The sequence below is a fragment of the Melanostigma gelatinosum genome (assembly GCF_949748355.1).
Source record: "Melanostigma gelatinosum genome assembly, chromosome: 12".
NCBI lineage: Eukaryota > Metazoa > Chordata > Actinopteri > Perciformes > Zoarcidae > Melanostigma > Melanostigma gelatinosum.
Window position 1 is genome coordinate 7,557,070 of NC_136645.1, and position 23,981 is coordinate 7,581,050.

General features: G+C 41.6%; 1 protein-coding gene across 1 annotated transcript in view; it reads left to right on the forward strand.

The window, feature by feature from the left end:
- The window catches only part of grid1a (glutamate receptor, ionotropic, delta 1a), a gene marked incomplete at its 3' end in the record, with an annotated part of 183,464 nt that overhangs the window by 82,107 nt on the left and 77,376 nt on the right, over positions 1-23,981 (forward strand). The window contains exon 3 of the mRNA XM_079280878.1: positions 22,661-22,945. Within this exon, the coding sequence (XP_079137004.1) occupies positions 22,661-22,945 (285 nt within the window). The remainder of the gene's footprint in view (positions 1-22,660; positions 22,946-23,981) is intronic.

Consider the following 23,981-nt stretch of genomic DNA (forward strand, 5'->3'; position numbering starts at 1 on the left):
CGTTGTGTTTGGTTGTTATCAGTCCTGGCTTTTACAGCTTGAATCTTTGCCTGAAAATACAGGGTTTTTTCTCCTGTTATTACTGAAAATGACACACCGAGAGCTTACCTTTCTCTGCACCTCTATGACTTGTCAGCCTGAGCCATGCAACTTTTTCAGAGCTCCCTGATAAGTGACCGAAAAAACCTTAAACCTGCTAATTACTGCAGAATCTCACCCAGGGAAGGCATCAAAAAGGCTCCGAATTAACTCCTTTTATACCTTCAAATCCACACGAGCACATCTCGCTGCCCTACTTCAAGTCATCGCAGATGTTTACTTCCCCTTAAAATGCACTGGAACTTCTGCAGATGTCGTGATGGCCGTATGGTACATGGCTCATATAAAACTGCCACAGCAAGATTTTCATAATTCATTTTTTAAAGTTTCAGTTTGGTTCTTCTGACTTTCATTTGTGTCTGCTCATTATATCTAGATTGTCCCATAAATCACTTAAGCCTGGACAATTAAGTGACCAACAGTTTTCTGTTCAAGCTACTGTACAGCGATTACCGGTATGTTTTTTGCCAAAATGAACCAAAATCAGTCCCCGGTCTTTAAGTTTTAGGAGGTTTTCAAACCACTTCCATGATTCTGTTTCCAGATTTGCTTCTTCTTTAAACATTGGATTTATGTCCACATGAGAATTCTGTATTTCTGTTTTCTTGAGCTGACTTACTTTACACGCTGCCTCTTATATTGTCGTGCAGCTTTGGAGTTTGTTCATGTTGGAAAATATGTTGAAGCAACTCAAGGGAAATAACGCCTCCACATACTGTTCACAGAGCAAATATTTCTACTTGGCACAGTGAGAGTGAACCCTGCCAACTGCATGATTCAGAAAGCCACTGCTGTTGTGTATTCTGGTCAGTTTGAGCACTTCTCTGATCAACTGAAATGCTATTGACAGTACACTTACTCTTAGCTGAGCTTTACAATTACCAAACTTGTCACCAAGACCCTCTTAACCCAGTGAGCCATTGTCACCCCAAATTCAATATATAAACTCATTGTCTCACTGGAAACAAATCTAAAATGTATATCCGTGACATCACAATACTGAGTGAAGTTTAGAAAGAATGAAGAACAAACTTGAGCCTGCAATCATTGCTCCTGGCCTCTGTCCTCCTCTCACTGCTGGTGTGACTCACTGCCTGCAGGCACCGGTGGAGGGAGGAGGAGGAGGAGGAGGGGGAGGAGGAGGAGGAGGGCCTGCTTAGTCTCTGCACACAGCATGTACAATTCCAGAAGTCCCGATCAAGTTTTTCCCCGATTCAATACTCCCATTTCCTAGATAACAGTGCACACTTCAAGTACATTAAAGTTAAAATCAATGTACATGCTTCACAATTTTGCTGTGTTGAGTGTTAATAATTACAAAGACATTTGTGGTGAATATTTCAGCTTTCTGAATCTCTTACACAAGAAACATTGCTCATGTCCAGTAGGACGATAATTATTCAGAAACACCAGGGAAGATATTATTCAGGTGAGCCATGTGTGATTCAGCATAGTACTTAAAAAAACAGAAGAAGAACATGAAAGAGGGATTTTAGGTTGTAGTTGATTTGGAGTTTCACCATCGCAGCCTTCATAAAACATTTGTAAGTATTGGCAGTTTATTGTACCGCGTTGCATTATATTGCACAGTTGTCTGAAACGGAGGGGGGGGGGGAGTGTCGGCTTAATATGCATTATTACTTATGCATCGCAGTTTAAATAGCAGTAACTTGTAAATGAGATCTTGAATGGTATCTGGTGAGATTCCTTTTGAGTTTATTTCCATCGGCATTTGGGAATATGTTGTTTTCTTTGTGCTCTGTAAAGTCGTGGAACACTCTTTGCTTCCCATCATGGCACTTTTATGAAAGATCCAACCTGTTTAATTTGTGTATTCTTCTGTTGCAATTTAAAATCCTCTGCTTTCTTTTTTAAATGCTCACTTTTCTCACCCAACTTGTACACATGAAAGCTGCACATAGTCACTCGCACACTAACTACGGGATCCCTAACAATGTGTTTTGATTGTAATAGCTGTACAATGTATTTCAACCAGTGTTGTGTAGAAAATCTTTGAACAATTCAACTGATACCGTTGGACAAAAAAAGCACTTTAAATACTTGTTATGCTGCACAGCCTACCTTTGAAAACTATGTTGTAAAGTCATAGAAAAAAGCGGGCGACTGTAGCTCAGTGGTAGAGCGGGTCGTCCTTCAGTCAGAGAATTGGCGGTGTATGAATGGTTAGTTATGGGTGGCCATCAGTGTGTGAACTACAGCTGATGTTCCTTCTGCCAGTGCAGTGCTCAAGAGCCCATTAGGTTTCCTTCGGCCTGCCAGCACAGTCTACAAGCATTTGTTTTGACCTCGCAAATTAAAATGTCTGCTCTTATCAATGCCCCCGAGGCAAGAGGGAAGGAGACAGAGAGATGTCTCTGTCTGCCCTTGTCAGGTCGCCGGTCTGCTTTCCATCACTTGAGTAACCACGAAACAGCTGTCAGACAAAAGAGCACTTTGCCCTCGGTGTGTGTCTGCACGTGAGTGTGCACCTGTGTCTGTCTATGGGTTAAAGAAAAGAGATGTGTGTGTGATGCAAACAGAAGCTTGGCATTTCCAATGACCGTCATATCATTTATAATATCCAATTCTCAGCCACATCTGACAAACAAAGGACAACAGATAACCACAGGTACTGTTCACTGCCTACAGGACTCTTCCTCTGGTGTGAGATTGTTCTCTGCACAGGGTTGGACAAGAATCTCGAGTGGTGACTCATATGTACTGTTTTAGTTTCAATATATTACGACTGTCACTGGGTTATTTTTAGATTTATTCCTGTTTTGGCCCACTTGCATGCACTTCCACTGCCAGTAAGCAGGCCTCCGGCATACATGCGACTCCCCCCAACGTTTTGTGTGTCTGCTTCTGCTGATGTAAGTTTGGTGCAGCAGCAGGGCTCCTAATGAGAATGTATGGCTCTCGGTGCAGACCGCCATCCGGCTGCCCTGCTCTGACAATGCATAGAATTTACTCCCAGTGCTCTTTCTCTCTGGTTATCCCTCCCTCTATCAGCCACTCTTCTATGAGGCTTCTTTTTTTCCTCTTTGCTTTTTCTGTCGATTCCCTCGTTTACTGAGATGTAAACTTAATTTATTTCACCCTGGCTTGGCACAGACACAAAGAAGAGCTGCATCCTCACATTGTTAGTACGTTCCTTGGCCGTCTGTACATGTGGGTTGGAAAGGTGTCAAAGGTAAATCACACATGCATATTAATGGCCTGCCTGCTGCTGCGGCATGACCACTGCAGTGGTCAGAAAAGCAAGATTCATGCTCATTATCCCTCTTTTCCATTCAGCTTATACGCCATCTCTCTATTTCACATCATTTCGTCTTCTCCGTTCAGCCATCTGTTGCTCAAAGAGATCTCCATTGCTTCTTCAGTCTCATTTCCAATGTCCCTCATGTAATTATATTATCTTGATGCTCTGTCAACCCAAACCTGTCTGCTTGCTCCTCAGCATCACCCTCTAACTAGCTACCTGGTGTGAGAGTATTGCTCTCCCTCTCATGCTCGTTCTCGTACTCTCGGGTGGGGGGTTGAACAGCGTAAGATAGCCAAGTTCTACACCAATTGAACGCCTGATCTCGTTACAGATAGAGAATGAACCAAAGTGGCAGTGATTGAAACAAATATGAACTTGATAAATGCATCACATGTGGGGCAAAACCAGATGTGAGTGGAATTTTTCCTGACACCACGAATCAAACTGCTTTTTTAAAATCTTTTTTTTCAAACATATTTAGTCATTCCTTTTTTTTTAATCACTCTGGCATTCAATAGAATATCTCATTCTGAGCACACCAACGACAAAATAAAGCCTAGAGCGTTGTTCATCATTGTTTGGAACAGGTTTACAAAATGTGAGCAAAGGATGTGTTTCATGAAACCTGAGGCAGCAGATAAGAGAATCCGGAATAATGGTAAACGTAACTCACAGAAGCCCTCCACTTTGCAACACAGAGAGGACGCTACATGACTTGAACACTTAAAAACAAAAAACACACAAGAAGTAGATACAGGGTGAAAAAAAGTCTGCACTTCAATAGATTTAGAGATATTTGTGGATGATGCTACTCTGTCAGAACATTACACTGTGCTGTGCCTACACCAACATCACAGTAAGAACAAAGGGTTTTACTGGATAGAAATGTTTCAGATCTTTCAGTAGTTTCTCTAAAAATACCTAATATAGTCATAAGAGAAGGGGAAAAGCATTTTTCCCAACATTGTATATGGGTTAAACAAACAGCAGTGATAACATAATAATGAAGTTTTAAATACATGATAGGCCCGGGCAGATAGATTTAATTTGGCAGTAATTAAGTATGTTTTTGCAGTCTATAAAATCAGGTGTCAGACTTCAGAGCTGGCGTTCACTCTTGGCCTGTAGTGGGGATATAAGAACAGTGTCCCTCCCTCAAAGGGAGCTTTAATTTCCACTGATCAGTCATGGCTGAGAGGTACACCAACAGGTACTTAGCAAGAGGGGCTCTGGATGGAAGTGGGTAGTTTGGCTCGACCATACCCGTCAGCGGTCTCACTCAATCATTCTCCATCCAATAATGCTGCAGATAGAGCCCAGATCTTGCTGAGTGTTTCATCACCCTGCTTGCTAACTCCACTCTTCCAACTTCACTATTACATCTAATAGACGTTGTTTGTTTTATCCACCTTCAAATGGACAAGCTCAAAGCTGATAGCAATATATTACTCTAAAATGTTCACACTGGTGATGTTGTGCCACAAAGAACGGAAAATGTCTTCATGTGTACACGAGTTTGTCGAGAGCTCAGTGATTGCATGATATGCATTACCTGCTGCATATGCTGTGCGATTGGGGCTTTGAGGCTTTTGTGTGCAAAATAGGCCATTAACTTTCTGCTTTAAAGGGATAAGTAGGAGGCGCAGGATCCTTGTTAAGGTCTGCATACTCCCTGCAGCAGGTTCTTAGTAGAGCAGGAGTGTGGGATTAGCCAATTAGCATCACAGGGCCCGTATAAAGAGGCTTGTAAATTGAATACAGTGAACAGACAAGTAGGCGAATGAGAACAAGCTTATTAGTTGTTGGATAGGAACTGAAGAATGGGGTTCTTTGTGGGCATGGTCCAGATGATCTTTACGCCTTGTTAAAATCCAAGTTCTTGAGTGGAACGTCTGTAATAGCAGATGAACTGAAGCAAAAATGTTTTCTACATTTTAATAAAGTATGAAGGAGTATGGCAAAGCAGCTTGACCAGCAAAGATGAAAGAATCTTACTTTCAGTATCAAGTGCTTCATCCTCTTGGGGAACTCAACATGATTCTTTATCCTTCAAACTTTGACGCACTCTGGTCTTTCTTGGAGTAATACAGATTTCTTCAAGGCTAGCTGTTTCCCCTGCTACCAGTGTTTATGCTAAGCCAGCTGGCTGCTCGCTGTAAGCTTCATATTTTTGCTGTATCAATCTTCTCATGTAACTCTCAGCGAGAACATTTTGTAAATTGTATCTCAAAATGTTGAACTATTCCTTGAATAATGTAATCCTTTATTTCATTATGTGTGTGCAGAGAACGAAAACATATTAACAAATATTTTAAGCTGTCAGCTCCCATGAGAGTGCATCTGATCTTGGGCTGCTTGGTTCACTCTGCTCCCACTTTGACCTCAGGGCTAAACAACTACAAAGCCAGTGGGGAATCGAGTGCTCGCCTGCTTGTTGCACTCATTTACAATACAGAGCGAGAGGGAAAGCGCGAGGAAGAGAGAAGGCAACATCCAAGGAGCAAATAGGACTTGGAGATGAGGACAAGGACTGAGTTAGAGAACGTATAAGTGAGAGATGGTTTGAACCATCCCCTGCTGGGGAGGGTGAGAGAGGGGCAGTGATAAATAAATCAATAGAGATAGAGAGAGAGAGGGCGAGAAAGAGAGATGGCAAAGCAAAAATAGCTGTCCAGTTGAAGCTAAAGTAGTGAGTGTAGGAGGCCTGAATGGACAGAGCTAGGACAAATAATTCCAATATCTTCCAATCATGCTAACTGTATTTAATTATTTTTAAAAAACCACCACTTAATGCATTTATTTTATTTGTATTCAAACCATGATACATTTGATACTAGCATACCTTGTTGTATTCAGTGTTTCATATCTTCACATGGTCTTTAGGTATGTCGTATAATGGGGCCTTGAAAAATGTAGAATGTAGAATTCCTGCAGGGACTGTGATTTATTAGCCAGCACTTCTACCAATGCTGATTTAGAGAGTCTCTCTGGTACTCTCTGCATACGTTTAATTATATGCAGCCAGAGAATTGTGAGGCTGACGAGGGACCTTAGACTGTGAATACTGCAATGATACTGTTGTACTGACAGGTGACACCGCCCCTGTATGAGAGTCAAATGTAGCAGGAGCTACGTTTAGCTGTAAAAGAGGTTTATTGTTTTTCCAGGATAAATATGCTTGCATAGCTATTGAGTGATGATTTATCCCCTGCACTGCATTGTGGGTGGAAAACACCGACGCACTGGAAATGCAAGCGGCTGTAGTGAGATCAAATCCTACAGGAATAAATGAGGGCGCAGAATGCACACCAGGCAGAGTAAAGGTGGGGATACGGGCAGACAGACACAAGGAGGGTTTAGAAACATCACACGTAGAACATGCTAGGATCTGAGAGACAGAGACGGGACAGCTGGAGTCCTCAAACAGATGGCAGCTCAGGTCTGCTGGGTCAGAGCAGTCATCGCTGGAGCACCGTTCAGAAGACAGTGAGTCAGCAGTAAGCCACCTGTGCCTCATACCAAAAAAGAACTAAATTGAACAGTATGGGAGCCGGGGTAGTGGGGCGAAAAGGCGTATGGAAGACTGGCTGGTTTGTGATTTTAATCAAAGCAGAAACTCTGAGGCTGAGGAGATGAGAGAGCAGCCTCGCAGGACCGGGTATTAGCTCACCCCGTCGTGACACTTCAAATTGATGTTATCAACATAGTAATAGACCTACTTTTGCCAGCTCCCTTCATGCAATATGGGGGATGACAGTTTACTTAGGGACGACATAAAGTAGATCATATTTCCACGAGATTCTCTGTCTGCTTACGTTTACCTCAGTATCTCCAAGCAGATGGTTTGGCCTGGGTGTCTTCCACGCCACCTGTTGAAGTGGTACACTGCAAAATATGCGGCACTGTGTCCCCTCGAGCGGTAGCTGGAGCTACAAGTAGTGCATTAAGGTGAATCTGGGATTAGATGGAATTTTGATACCCTTAGAGATTATTGTAGCAGCAACATAACAGGATTCAACAGACGAAAATAAACACGGCAAAAGCCACTGATAGAATTTCATAAAATAATAACTGAAACAACATGCAATGTGGCATTATTAAATTATATCCATTGCGAATACTAGTTCAAATTAATATTTACTTCATACGCAACATCGCTCATTTTCTAACTTACCCTTATTAATGATGAGTGACTTCAGTATGAGGTTTGAAAAGCTAATTGCTAAAGCTAAAAGCTGTTGATCGGCTGTCGTGGCAGAAAGGCTGGTCCCATTTAATAAAGCTGCAGAGTGGAGATATGTGCCACACATTACTCTCTGTTCAAAGAATCACGGCAATAAATGGACTGCATTTATAACATTGAGATATGGACGATGCGCATGTGTCAAAGATAATAATAGTATAATAATATAATATTCATAATACATCATCCTGTCACAAACATCCCATGCACATCCATGTTGTAATAGTGTGTCTATTGCTGTGGTGGCTAATATTTATAGTTGTAGTCATCAATTAAGTTGACTATTCTCATAATGTAAGAAATGCAACATCGGACAACAATTCCCATAATTCACCTGTGCAGCCCATGACAAAACTACAAGCATACAAACATGGCTATAGGCTGACAGTATGCACTGCCACGTGAAGTCGAAGAGGACAGATAGTGAGGATCTCTGTTTTTGGAAGGCCATAACCCAGTGTGGTACAGTGCAATAAGTGACTGCAGGCTTTTACCTTTCAGAGAATACCTCAGTGTCAGCCCCGCCAGGAGGGCAAAGCCCTCTTTCATTTCATGCATGAGGAGCCTCTCTTCCGCATTTTGTTGTTTCTCTGCTGACAACTCAGCGCCCAAGAGAGGAAATTAATAACAAAAACTAGAGTGCAGAGCACAACAGAACAATGAACAAAGGCTGGCAATTTGGAAATTGGATCCTAATCCAAGAAATGATTAGTGACTTGCTGTTGAGGATTTCAGACAATAAGAACTCCTGAAATTCCACCAACGGTTGCGTGGGCTCTGTCTGAAGGTGTCTTGCTGAGTTTAAAGCAGTTTTGGTGCATGCCTCACATGGGCCAATTTCATCGTTGGCACTAAACGACACAAAAATAAGGTGTTACCGACAATCCACTTGTTTTTGGAAATTGCCTGTCGGCAAACATATCATTTTTGTTTTCCTATTTTTTTTACTTGGCAGTCCTTGCTCATCCATGCACACATACAAAAGTATGTTTTGACACATGCCCCCATCAGTAGATATTTATTAAACTCAGGAATGGGTGTTGTTGGCAGCATGGTGTCCTTGACATTTATCTACAGATGCTCATAGCAAACTTTAAAATCCAGCTGCTTGTTGGGTGTATTTTTGTTTTGTTTTGTTGGGAAGGAGTGTGGTACCTTAATGGACTTGGTTATGGGAATCTGTCTTGTGACGGCCATTACCGCCTGAGTTTAATGTGCACTCTCAAGGTAGTGCGTTGACATTTTCAGCTTGGCACAACCAGAGGCTTGGCTCGCCACGCATGCTGCTCCTATGTGCCCTGCCTTCCAAGGATAATGAGCTAATTTGCTTTTCAACAGGACAGTGCTGACGTTAGACTGGGGAAAAGGCTCTTCTTTTTCTTCTTCAAAATAAAAAAAACATTATGTGGCACAGAATTGCTCCGAATGATACATTTTGAATCTTCAGACAAATTTGTGATCAGTTATTAGGGCTCATTATATAGTCGGAGAAGGTAAATTGTGCAAGATGAGAGTAAAAAAGATAAGTTTATTTTACAAAACCGATTCATGAATTATGTTAAAAAATGTATTAATATAAATGATAGCATGTGCATGTGAATTTCAGAGACGAAATTGTTAAAACTTGTTGAAGCTTGTTAAAACTACTGACAACAGGACATGAATATAGATTACCATTCATTACAGAGTGAGGAGAGAGAGTCATCTTCTGCATTAACAAATATCTCAATGCATAATTTACTTAAATCATTCCAGATGACTTGTAAGCCGACCCCCCGAAGAGAAAAACCTCACTTAAAATGGTGAAACAGTTCAATGAATGGTCCTCCATCTGCCTCACTGCTGTTTGTTTACTTTTACTCACACCATTACCCTCATCTAAAGATCTCCCTAATGTTAATTGCAATTTCATTAATGTCTAGCTCTTCTAAAAATGTGGAGATCTCCTGTAGAGTTTACAGCGCCTCCTAATGTCACCAACACATCCGACAGAGCAACACAGGTTTACCACTACGGTCTTCTTTCTCACCACAAGTCTAGTGTTTGCTCGTGATCAGCCTTGGTTTTAGCCCCACTCTTTGATCTCTAGCTTGCCACATGCCTAACTAATCACCAGATACAACTCTGATATATCTTACCTACAGTGTTAATGGTCAACCAGAGCTACTTCATCCAAATGTTGACAAACCAAAGTAATAAGGTTTAAGTGTCTGAAAGCTGCACATAGGTACAGACGCTGAATCTCACAGGCATTGGCAGCAGAGATAAAAGAAAAAAAACTCTTCTCACAAAAGCAATTTGAATATTAAAAATCCTTGATTCAAATTCTGTCTCAAATTGTGCAAAATGAACTGGCAGAACAAATCGACATGGGTTTGCTTTATCTAAAGCACCTTACAATCATTTGGTTATATATCACTGGACGTCCTTCAAGGGAGTTCCTGACGTACAGTACCAGTGCCAACAGCTACCTTGCACAGGTCCTGTGTCTTTTAACTGCTTGACATTGATGCATTTGGCAACTCAGCAGAATGAATCATCCCATCAAGCTGATTTAACACTCAAGAAGAAGGTTATCCTTACCATCAGTTATCCTTACCACACCTATCTGCCACCAGGCTTGCATCGGAACACATGTCCGTCTTTGTTCAAGCTGCTGGAAACAGGTGGCTGTGATCTTCTGTGCCAACATGAGCCTCAGTGGAGCTGGTCAGTGTTTGTAGTACTATGCCCAACATACTGTCGTGGCTACAGTCTTCATGCAGTGGATTACTGCTGATAGCATCATGTAAGCCAGGGATTCCCAAAGTGGGGTGCGCGCACCCCTGGGGGTGCGCGAGCTGCCTCTAGGGGGTGCGCGAGAGGAAAAGTGTAATGGCGGTGCAGTCCTGTCTCCTAAAAATTACGTTCCCCCAAAACTAAAATGCATTCTCAATTACGTTTTACCACGAACGTATTTTCTCCCTGATTACGTTTGTGTTTGACGTACAAATACGCTTCTCATCAACATATCTTTGCTGTACTCTAGTCTTTATTATTTTTCTGTGATCTGCCTCGCCTCTGCCCCGCCACCCACAAGTTATTGACCCGCGGCCTGTTCCGAGGGCTGACAGACCTGACGATCGGGCGCCTCACGGCGGGGACGGCTGGAGACCTCGCGTCCCAGCGCCAACGAGTGAGCGCCCGCGACTCGGAACCATAAAACCAAGTCCCGGATTTCACCCGGGGACATTCTGGAGGTATTGTGACCGGGTGATGTGCCTCGTTGCTGGGGAGGTATGAGCCGAGAGTGGCGGGGTGTTATGGAGGTATATATTACAACTCGGTGTTGTTCCCGTGCGTGGATGAGCGCATTTCTGCCGGAGACAGGCGGCGTGTTGTGGTGGTATTCTGACCGCGTAATAGGGAGAAGGTAGAGGCGGTGGTGGAGAGGGAAAAATGTTAAAGAGATGGTGGAATGTATGATTGGAGAGAGAGAAGCGAAAAAGTTGGACGTGATCCCGGTGTCCAACAACACTGTCGCGCGCATCGATGCTTTGTCCGAAGACATCCTGGCTACATTGGTCGGTCGCGTGAAGAAGAGTGAGTTTCACTCTCTGCAAGTAGACGAGCCTACAGATGTGGCCAATCTGGCCAATCGTCCGTTACCTTCGTAACGTTACGTCCGTTACCTTTTGGAAGGCACGGTGCAGGAAGAGTTTTTGTGTTTTTTATCTTGTAAACAAACGCCACGCGCGAGCAAACTGTTCTCTCATTCGTCCGATTTTTATGCGGCTCTGTTGCTTTTTTTTTTTTTTTAAGGTGTGTGTGTGGGGGGGGGGGGGGGGGTTGGGGGTGCGTGAACCCGGTCGGGATGTAGAAGGGGGTGCGTGGCCTAAAAAGTTTGGGAACCGCTGATGTAAGCCATTGTAATGGTTAATGCCATGTCATTCCAGTGGAGGATAGCACTGGAGCTTTTTAAGTAGCTGAGCCTATTTCTTTACAGTGAAATGACACCTACATTTTAGGCCTATGTGAAAAAAATGTCCAACATCACATAAATAATGCAAATAGCATTTTGAATGTCGAACAGCTATTGTGTTTTGTAGGGTTGAAGTCATACATTATGTGTCGTAGATTGTTGGTGTGATGTCGGATAATCCTCGGCTAGTTTGTCCAAACGTTACCAGGCATCTGAAATGATATGCATTGTGTGTCTGTCTAAAAACTGCCTCGTGTTGTCTATTTGTAGTTCGGTATAGTTTTATGTTGTATTTAGTGTAACATGATTTGTCACATGGCACTAAAGTACAAGCTATCTGTGACCCCCCCACAGCGGAGTAGCATCCTCTCCATCTTGAACCAACAAACAGCTACTCCTCTGCTAGTGGCGACCTCTTCTTCTTGACGTCACAGAACCAACGTGTAGCAGCAGCGAATGATGCACTATTGCAACCGAAACATTAGCTGCCGCAGACCGATTAAGTCGACTTACAGTTGCCTTTTTCAAGAATTTTAAAACTTGTGTCTGTGAGATGTTTGGGGAGAACTATAAATCAGTCTGCCACTTAAAGAGGTTATAATCCTGATTCCTCAACAACCTCTTTACTCTGTTAGCACATCAACAGACACAACGTTTGCTCTTTGTTAACTTTTGCTTATTTATTTGTTGACTTGGTCCCATTATTTGACCACTGTTGTTGAATTAGAAACACAATGCTTGTGGAAGGAACACGACCTTCTAAAAGATAATTAAAACCGGTGTTATTTAATCCTCCATCCTTGTGTTGTCATCTTCTATTCTACTGTAGCACAAAGAGGGAACGCATACCTGAATGAACTTATGTTAATTCATAATTTATCTCGCATGTTTGAGGTGTTGCTCCAGATGCAGATGGGCCAAGACAGACAAGGGCAGATTGTGATACGCAACATGCAGAGTGAGAGGAAAGGGACAAGTGACAGGCAAACACAGAGGGATCAGATGAGAGAAAAGATATGTAGAGTGAGATATGTACACAGGGAGAATGAAGGGAGACCAGATAACTATGGACAAAGAGAGACAAAGAAACGAGATGATATCAGTGCAAATGACACATTACACATGAGAGCGTGAGATGTTTCCGAATGTTTCTGATCCCAGCAGAAAAGCAAAGGCCCAGCCTGTCCCTGTCCCAACGGTGAATGAGTCATGATTACCCTCCCACAATGCCAGACAATCTCTCTCCATAACACCATCCAAATCAATCATCAGAAAACACAAACACGTTTGCCATATAAAAACGAGGCTCTCTATTCACACCTGCTTCAATATGCAGCACTGTGCTGTCAATAGAGGGCCTTGTACCAACAGGCATTGCTGCAGGTTAATTGTCAGAGGGCTAATTAGCCTCATACTAGTGAGCAAAAACCCAACAAACACACATACATACATCATTGTGTATGCACAGGACTGTGTTGTGCTCATTAGACTGACCACATTAGCCCTGGAAGGAACAGTGGTTGTGCTAAGTTGATGAGAGAGCAAGTGACAGAGTCGAAAGCACTGGAAAAGGAAGGAAGGAGTGGAAAGATAGCAAGGAAACACACACATTTAAAAGGCTTGAGATACTATTGTCATCTTGATTTAATGAGACATCAATATGATGTTACAATCTACCCCCTGCTGCTATTCCGTCAAGCTCTCAGCGCTACCATGGAGCCCACACTGTCACTAACCTGCATTCACTGAATAAATATTATATTTTTGGAAAAATAAAAAAGCGATTTCAGAGATAATTTCAGTAGCTAGCGTAGCAGAGAAGGTTTTATGCTCGTTAAAGATTCGTAACGTACTTTATTTTCTTTACATTAAAATACAGCGTTTTAGAAACGGACAGCTCCTTCCAACCTCTTCGGGTAACGAGTATCACTATTACACAACGTGTAACCATGACTAGCTAAAGAAAGCTCAATAGTCTATTGAGCAGAGCCGGTTAGTGTTTGAATCCTGGTCGGAGCTGGCTGAGGCTCCGCTGTGATTGGTCAGTCTGCGTCAACAGTGGGACTTAGGAAAGGGTCCGTTTAAATCATATCTTTGATGTTACAGGCTGAGACGCCCAATCCATTTTCGCTTTTTGAAGCACACCAAGTCACTACTAATTGTTCAATAGTTGAAACTGATGCCACATGGCATGGTAGCTATAGCTGTATCACATTTTGGTGGTGTTGTTTATGTCATTGTCTGGTCGCATTAGTTTCTGTGTCGAAATAGCAGTCAGCGACTCAGAACTCGGAAAACTAAAAATTGCGTGTGTCTCCCCAGTTCTGCTCTGTTTTTCTTTTTTTTACTGATTGTATACGGAGTGGATTCTGTTGCTTTAGGTCTATTCTCCCAGGCTGCAGAGATTTAGACTCGAGGCCTTTTTCTGTTTCATCCCTCGGGTACCAGCAGTGGGAAAATATCCCGAAGCATACATTTTTGCAGTGCACAGCAACTATCTTCTTTTGTCAGAAATAATAAGAACTCAAAAGTATATTTAACATAGGGACCCAGGGGAAGAGACATGGAAGCACTACGGACAAACTAAGTCTCGTTGTCAATCCATTTTGTTTGATATGCTATATATATTTTGATTCGATTGCCACTTACAGAGCAAAGAACACAACGCAGCAGATGCCAACACAAAGCCTTAGACTGAAAGTTAAATGGAAAACCACAACACACTATCTTTTGCAAGCTTTTATTGTATACGACTGTTGCATACGTTTGTTCATTTGATTTCACACCGAGCAAAGCAGCAGCCAGCTCCATTGTGAGCTACTAAAGCTTTTCAGTGCATTGTGCAGTTCAGATAACAGCTGTAAATCTCTGTAATGACTTTTTTTTATATACGTTTGCATTAAGAATTTGCATTGTGATAGAATATCTGTGAAAAGTTTTGAAAAACGGTTGTGAAGTAGAAGACTCATGTTGAGTCACATGAAGTTAAGATGATGTGCTTCATAAGAATAACAGGCTTCGGTGTACTGTGTACAGTGGGACATTTGTACCGCAACATTGCCACAGCAAATTATTCACAAGTTAGTGGAGCCATCTCAGCCATTAGAAATTCACAAAGTGCTTGAGTCAACAATAAGTGGCTCTACAGCAGTCATAAGATATGCTTGTCAAGTGCCATTGCCTTTCTGAGTTGTTGCTCCATGAGAAAAGTTGATTGTATAATAGAAATATATGTGCAATTTATTTTCTTGTTTTGGCATTTGCCACAGACAGGGATGTGGACAACAGGAACTACATACGACATATTTCTCTCTCTTTTTTTTCACCAAAGTATTTCCATGGAATGTCTTTCCTTTATTAGACGGACGACAGCTGATAGTTGACAGGACATGACGGGAGCCAGATGCCATGCAACGAGTCCCCAGTTGATCTCAAACTATAGGGACGTTGCAAGCACATGGTCAGCATCCATAATATATTCCTTTGAATTTAATTATTTAACATACATTAGCGTGACAACTACATTACATGACTGATACCAACTTTAGGAAAAATGTATTTGACGTGTACTTTGATTTTTTTTTTTGTGTGGCCCATGTCCCATCCATCAACATGGATGATGTGGATGTTATGACATGTACTGCAGCCAGCCACCAGGGGCAACTCTATGGAGAGAAATTGGCCTCAGAATGGCCTCAAATATGTATTACACGATCCACAAACGACAGATCAGGTTACATTTGTGTGTGGAGTTTTGAGACTATTTTCACGTTATCCAGCTCCACACAGATCCACATATGCATGCTGTGTTTAGATATAGATAGATAGATAGATAGATAGATAGATAGATAGATAGATAGATAGATAGATAGATAGATAGATAGATAGATAGATAGATAGATAGATAGATAGATAGATAGATAGATAGATAGATAGATAGATAGATAGATAGATAGATAGATAGATAGATAGATAGATAGATAGATAGATAGATAGATAGATAGATAGATAGATAGATAGATAGATAGATAGATAGATAGATAGATAGATAGATAGATAGATAGATAGATAGATAGATAGATAGATAGATAGATAGATAGATAGATAGATAGATACTTTATTCATCCCCAGGGGGAGATTTGTATGTTACAGCAGCAAAGATATACTTCTGTAAACAAAGTAACAGATTTATGTGTTGGCGGACAACTGGGACATTTGGGCTTTCAATAAAATTGGGCATAATTTCAGTTTTTGTTTATGGCAACACCATTCTGTTAAATGAAAATAGTGTTCAATGTCTTGTGAATCATTTTGGATACACTTTTCCAAAATTCAGCAGGGAAGCACATGTCAAGTCGCAATGGGCAAACTTGAAGTAAAACGGTCACACTGCAGCCGCCTGATTTCAGCCTCCATAATCACTGCCCCTACCGGCGGATGGATAAAGCATTGCAATTGATTTCCACACACGCTGCTTCGAGGCATTACGTCATTGTGCTATACTCTACAGGTCATGTGGTTGTGTCCACTGTCTGGAGAGTATAAGCAGTGAAACGCTCCTTCACAGTTCAGGTGAAATGGACAGTCTTAGCATCAATAGTATTGATGGTGATATGTACCCTTATCTTAGTCTGACAGCAGGAGTGCAGGCATGGCGGAAAATGGCCGAGAATGAGTGAGTGAATGAGAGATAGCCATAGAGAGACGATTCACTCTTACTGAAGGTGCAATGTTGCTGTACACTTAATGTTGAATTAAGCCGTGGTCCGGCTGCCATACTGATCTCTCCCACTTCTCCCTTCTGTGTGGCGAAGAGATATAATGTTGTGGGAAGCTGCCAAAAGCAGAGTGGAAGGGCCCATTCATGATGAGGAAATGACACAACATCCTGGTCTGCTCTTAGCTGAGGGTGATGAGGATCATTTTTAAAGCTCTTGTGAATCTTCCAGCAGCTAAAACATAAAAAAGAACTGCAATTTGTGCCAGTTGTCCCTGCTGAATGCTTAAAAAACATCAATGACCAATTTGGCACTTTATCTTGAAAAAAAGACGGAGTATGATCCAGGGTTTATACACTAAAGTACACAGATGTGAATGTATGGAAGATCTCAATTACAATTTTGTCATTGCTCTGACTTTGAAACAATTTATAAAAATGTAAATAGTGCAGTCAATATTCCCATTTATTTTGTATCACATTCCAATTTACATTTACATTATTTACATTATCGAATCATTTCACATTTAGATGGAAAACGTAGCTGCTCATCCTTAGAGCAGTACAATACATTTTAAGCCTTTTCCAACTGCCTCTGAATGACTAGCATTTAAATCTGAATAATGTAGTATAATCTGTCACAATCAGATCACAGTTAGACCATTGTAACTGTGCCATTTATTTTAGTGGTGACTCCTTCAAATCCTAGGATTGTGCTCTGAGTCAGAGCCAACTAAATGAGACTGTCTTATCTCGACTGTGAAATCACTGTGACAGCCCCAATTTATGCAGTATTCACTACATCAGCGGTGTGGTGGTTTGTTATACTCTTCATATTACATCGGTAAAATGAGTGCAAGACACTGATGCCATCATGTTTTTACGGGCAAACAGATTGAAGTGGCACAAAGTAGTAATATCTTCATTCAGCCTGGTGTCTTGGTGCTAACTTTCCCTCCGTGCATAACCGAACTGGTCTGATGAGGTGAGGACTCCTGCAGAACAATACTGTGTGCTTTTGTTGATCGGCCCGAATCTGCATGGCAGATGTCCTTTTTAATGGTTTCAATTATGAGTGTAGGAACATGAATAAATCGCTTACAATGCCCTCGCCTCTTCCCTGATTTGGTCTCTGAATTTGCTGACAGCGGAGTGAAAATCTCATTGTAATTTAAATTGTATCGGGGTTTGCAGTGATGATTAGATGTATTTAAAAATTCATCCACCTCTACTATAATTATAATTTGGAACTTAGAAATGCAAGGCAGTCATTCTTCTCTGACATCATAACCAAAAACAAGAACAATACACGCGCCTTATTTGCTACCGTCGACAGGCTAACAAACCCTCCAGTGTCGGTAGCTGCTGAACTCCAATCCACCTGGCCATGCAATCAATTTGCCTCCTTTTTTACTGACAAAAGTAGTAATTGTTTTTGGTACCAAGGACGAACAATTGAAAATCACCGCTCAGCTTCAATCACTGATGTTAAAACCCACAAACCAAGCCAGAAATCTAGGTGTAGTTATGGATTCAGACCTCAACCTGAACAGCCATATCAAGACAATTACAAAATCAGCCTACTATCACCTGAAGAATATATCAAGGATTAGAGGACTTATGTCTCAACAGGATTTGGAAAAACTTGTCCACGCATTTATCTTCAGCAGACTGGACTACTGTAACGGTGTGTTTACAGGTCTCTGTAAAAAGTCCGTCAGAAAGCTGCAGCTCGAGTCCTCACTAAGACCAGGAGGGTGGATCACATCACTCCAGTTATGAGGTCTTTGCACTGGCTTCCTGTCCAACAAAGAATTGACTTTAAAATCCTGCTGTTGGTTTACAAAGCACTGAATGGTTTAGGGCCAAAATACATCTCTGATCTGCTGCTGCCTTATGAACCATCCCGACCCCTCAGGTCGTCTGGGACCGGTCTACTTTCTGTTCCCAGAGTCAGAACTAAACATGGAGAAGCAGCGGTCAGTTTTTCTGCTCCACATATCTGGAACAAAGTCCCAGAAAGCTGCAGGTCTGCTGAGACCCTCAGCTCATTTAAATCAAGATTGAAGACTTTTCTGTTTGCTGCTGCCTTTAATTGAACCACATTCAATTCATATATTAATCAATTTCCTGCATTTCTGCATTTTACTACTGCATTTTATTTCTTACACTGTTTTTTAATTGTTTTTGAAATCTCCTTTTCTTTTACCTTGTGTTTTGATGCTTTTAATGGTTTTATGTGAAGCACTTTGAAATACCTTGTTGTTGAAATGTGCTATACAAATAAACTTGCCTTGCCTTGCTGAATTCATCGTCCATCAATCAACCACACCATCACTGAGACGGAAATGACTGCTTCTCCACAATGGGTTTGACAGATTAGTAAATCTCTTTTTTTTCCAAAAGAAAGCAGCTGTTGTTTGCTTCTCCCTATTGCAACTCCTTTAATTACAGCAGACTTATTGACTGTTTAAAAATTCTTCCACCCATCCATTTCTATCCATATTCCCAGTCAACACATTCTCACACCAATGCGTCAAATACTGCATTTTGGTCGGTGCTCCTAAGCTTAAAAAGATTGCTCTCTACATACCACTCTAGAGTTAGTTTGTACGTTTCAATTACCGCATGTCAATATGTGCTTATTACGGGTTTAGTGACTTTTCAACATAAACTTACATTTTCACAGGAAGTAAGGTTCAGTGCAACAAAACTATAGGAAAAGAGCTTTGTTTACGTTAACGTACTGACTAACGACTCAAATCTCTATCGCGAGACTAGCGACTAGCGTGACAAAAGTCAACTTCACTTAAAGATTTGCATTGGGACACCAACAGTGGTGTTCTGGACCAAGACTTCTGTTTTGCTTTTTGTGTATATATGAGACTGCTGACATTATGTCTTCTAGCTAGCAAGAAATGAGTGATAGCCCCTGTCCACTTCAGGGGGGACATTTAAGAGTCGTTATTCAACCATTATCATCCTCGCCAATGACTGTGGAGCGCTCCTACATCAATGGGCTCTCTGCGCCATAATGGGCCTGGGGTGTCCATTATGAAGCCAAAATGGCCGCGGACAGACTTTAGCTATAGTCTGCTAAAAGTGGCTGAGGGATGAAAAATGTCTTTGCTTCATGAGTCACTTTTCTATTAGCACAAATAAAGATAAAGTTGTTGAAGTTTCTTGCATTAGCAGATGGTGGAACAAGTGAAATAAATAATAGATAAAAAATAAAAAAGTTCTGCAGGCACAGCATAAAGGCTGCCAATCATTCTGACCACAGTCTCTTTTGATTACAGTCATGAAGCAAACCTATTACAATTACTTTGATCTGCAACTTATAATTATATTCATTATCAACTAATCTGTTGGATATTTTCTTTGAGTAATCAATTTGTTTAATCTATGAGACCTCCAAAAAACCCCATTTCCATTACAAGTTGTGAGACATTTTCAAATGTCCTGTTTTGTCTAACCAACAGTCCAAAAGAGATCCAATTGAAAATAATATAAAACACGCTCACAGAAAAGTGGCAAGTCTTCACATTTGAGAAGCTTGAACCACAGAATGGTTGCCATTTTACAATGAATACATTACCCAAATTGTTGCTGATTAATTATCTTGTCAGTGACTAATTCCTGAATTAATGAATTGTTGCAGCTCTATTATGTTTATGTTTAAAGATACTGCATGCAACCGCCAGGAATAACACAAGTAAGTCTCGGGAACAGGACAGTCTCTGTTTCCAGTGCGGAGTACAGAATACAGTCTGTTGTTGCCAGCTGACACATTTAGACACTGGATCAGTGTTAAAGCATGCTCTGGATTTGTATTACTGTCAATCACATGACTGTCTGCTGAGCAGAGTATTAGCTTTTCATGTTGCACAAAGGACGATTTGCCAAGTGCCCTGGTGTACATGCTGGCATTCATGCAAGGCTCTGTCTGTCTAACACACACAAACACACACACACACACACACACACACACCACACACACATAGACACAGTAACACACTTCCTACTCTGTAGAAGTCTTTCTTGCAGTCTCCTGAGCATTCATGCAAAAAGCTCCAAATAATCCTTCTATTTCTCTTGCGCTCTCTTCTTGTTCCACTTTAACTACAGTGCGTCTTCCTCTACCTCTGCTTTCTGGCATTCCCGCTTTCCTGCCCCTCCTCAGCATGTTATAGTTGCTCCTGTACTCATGATTTACAGAGCCTTAATGTACTCCTGTGCTTTCAGTCAGTAGATGAAATCGTCATTTGTCACATTAATAGTCCTCCCCCTCTGCCAACCATGCACACACACACGCACACACACATACACAACCCTTTCCCAACCTTTTTTCTTATCATCCTTCCCTCTCTCCCCCTCCTAACCCTTCCTTCTCAGGCCTCTCGCCTTATCCCGAATGCCTTTTCTCCAAAAGTCCTTCTTCTTCACCTTCCTCCGGTGCCATGGTGGATTTAACTTAATGGTGTCGTACCTGTATGTGTTTTTTGTTGTGTTCGTGACGTGCAGTCCTTGTTCTGCTTCTTAAAATGCTCAATATCATATGGTGTATGTCATGTCTTATGTTCTTGGTTACTTTTTGCTACATTTTGCAGAAATTGAAGTCGACTTCATAATTAGGTGGTATTGCGAAATGCAGCGAGAGAACATTTAATTGCTGTTTTGTACAATATGCTCAGCTGTTTATGCTGAAATTATAAGAGCCCCGCTGTGTGAAAAGTGGTGATTTGAATTTTAAAGGCAGCATTTGCAGTAGTCTGTCCCGTGTCACATGCGAAATTAGACAATCCCTGTAGTAGATGATTATGCAGCTCATAACAGAGACAGAGCCTAAAATTAAATGCAAATTGAATAATCTTAAAACCGTTTTGCATTTGGATTCACATTACATTCTCTTTTCTGTTTAATTGCCTATTTTTGTGTTTTGCATCTTTTAATCTAAGAGAGGACGCAAATCCAGACGAATGGGCAGGTCAAGAGTGCATAGGGTCAACGATTATGAAACATGAAAACAATGTAAGCAGTGGTTGCGACTAAGAAAGTGGTATTGCTTTAAATTCAATCTTGTTTCTTGTGAAACATGTCTGATTGGATCAGTTAGTTTTAGCCTGTTCTAAACCGGAGGGTGTGAAAGTAGGGTGACCAACTGTGGTAAAAAGTAAAATAACTGTTACTTTTACCCTACACATAACTGTATTATAGAGGTATGCAATTGTGTTGCCTAAAATGTGCTGTACAATACTTCTTTACAATGATAGCAAATAAATCTCAGCTAACACTAAACATATTGTCATTTTGGTAGAATGAATCATCTTTTTAGGTCATTAATCAACTGTCATATCATTTGAAGAGCAAAACATGAGTGCCTAACTGCATGCTCAAGTCTACCCACTCTCATTAAATATTTACCACCACTTAGACAGAACAGCTTCTCTCTTAAATTTCGGACACATTAATAATGTCGCAGATGGCATTTTCATCTTTAAAAGATATTTGGCACTTTGTTCCAGCATTCGCGCTGACCCGCTCTAAGAGGATCTAAAGCAGATTTTGCCCAAATGACATGTAAAAATGTAGGGATGTTAAGTCCCAACGCAAACATTACAATTACAGTATGTCTGCAGTCTGAATCCGTGTTGGTTTACAGATGATGACCATTTGTACACGAAAGAGAGACATGGAGTGAAGGATGTGTGGGACAATATTTAGCTCAGACTGATTGGAGACATCAGTTTGCATCTTACTTCCTGTATCGAGCTAAAATACTCCAGATGTTTATGTGTGACTGACTCCTGTAGTTCTGAGTCTGATTCATCTGATGTTGACTTTGCAAGCCTTTTTGCTTTGATCAGCTGTCTCATTCTTGTCTGGGGACAAGGATTAGACTCGAATCATGAGAGGATGCCCCCCTCTGAATCCCTCATCTACACATTATAATACGACGTCAGTACCAACCCCCTCCTGTCTTGTGATCTGTTCTGAACTGCGGAGGCTCAGACGTAATCCTAAACAGGATACACAAAGAACCATCTTGAATTTTAAAACCAGTTGAGCACACTTTCTTGAATAATGTACAGCGCTCTTTAAACCTGAAAGAATTCAAATCGTGTTGGAATTGATTACAGTTTGGATGAACTTGAAATACACATCTCAGCATGTTTAATCTTATTTCTTCTCCTCTGCTTTTTTCCCCCCGACCCTGTTTTCCTCCATACATCTGCTTTTTCTTTCATGGTCCTCTATCTCTCTTAAATACTTCTGTGTCCTTCATCCTCATTTCCTTTCTTCAAATCCTTGTCGCCACCCCTCTTCCTTTACTCCTTCATCCACCTTCTCGCTATTTATTTTTCCTCTGTCCAGCATGCGAGCTGATGAACCAGGGGATCCTCGCTCTGGTCACGTCCACTGGCTGCGCAGCTGCGAGTGCCCTGCAGTCTCTGACGGACGCAATGCACATTCCCCACCTCTTCATCCAGAAAAATGGAGACGGTGCACCCCGCACTGCCTGCCAGCTCAACCCGAGTCCAGAAGGGGAGAGCTACACCTTGGCGGCCCGTCCGCCGGTTCGAATCAACGATGTTCTGCTCACACTCGTCTCAGAGCTACACTGGCAGAAGTTCATCATCTTTTATGAGAGCGACTACGGTGAGTTGAGACGAATGAGAGCAGTTGACGGTCAAACGCATCCCATAAACAGGACATCTGATATGTGAGATGATTTCAGCTCTTTTACTTAACTCTTAATGCTCCAAGACCATCTACAGTGTCGGGCTGAAGAAAAGCCTTATTAACACTCGGAATTAATTCGCTGGAAAGAATACACACAGTCGGAACTAAGATGAAAGAACATCATAACCCCCACGCAGACACACACACACACATAAACACATAAACACATATTGTACACGCACGCTGCTAAAAAATATATCAAAGTTCACTAGAAATTGTCGGGAAACCATTCACCATTAGTCGCGTCTTCATGAAGAGACCAGTCTGTGCCTAATTGGCTCATTTGTGGCACCGGAGAACGGTGTCCCAATAGTACTGAATGGATCTTCAGATGTTATCCTTTTCTGTTTCAATATTCTCCCCGCGACGCCCCGCGGACCAGACCTTTTGTGACCCACATTTGGCAAAAGGCAAAGCACTGTGATTGCCAAGTCACAACAAGGGCAGAAAGATGAAGAGAATACATTGCTGCATTGGCATTTCTCAGATGATACTTTGCCACTGCTGGCTAATTTTATTTTTTTTTACTACTTGGAAGAGTGCAATCTAGAGAAGAGCATAAATCATTTTATTTTTTCCATTCAGCGAACGCTACAGTTGATAAAGTGTGTAGTAAAGAAAGCCCTCAAGGGAATACAGCCACCCACTAACCAAATACAAGTTTCCACACCACAGGTTGGTCCGTACGGCCAGTCGCAGTGCTCCATGTGAATGTAGGTGACATGGTGTTTCGCCTTTACAGAGATCTCTCCTTGGATTTGTTTCTGACATTGACACTGCTTCCCAAACACACATACCCACATACACACACACCCTTACCTCCCTATCCATATCAGCCACGATAGCACCATATCCCTTCTTGTCTGATATCCTACAAAAACCAAGTGTCCCTTAAGAAAGCTAACAGTACCCTGACCTGTGCTCCCTCTCCCCCATGCCCAGTAATCCTACT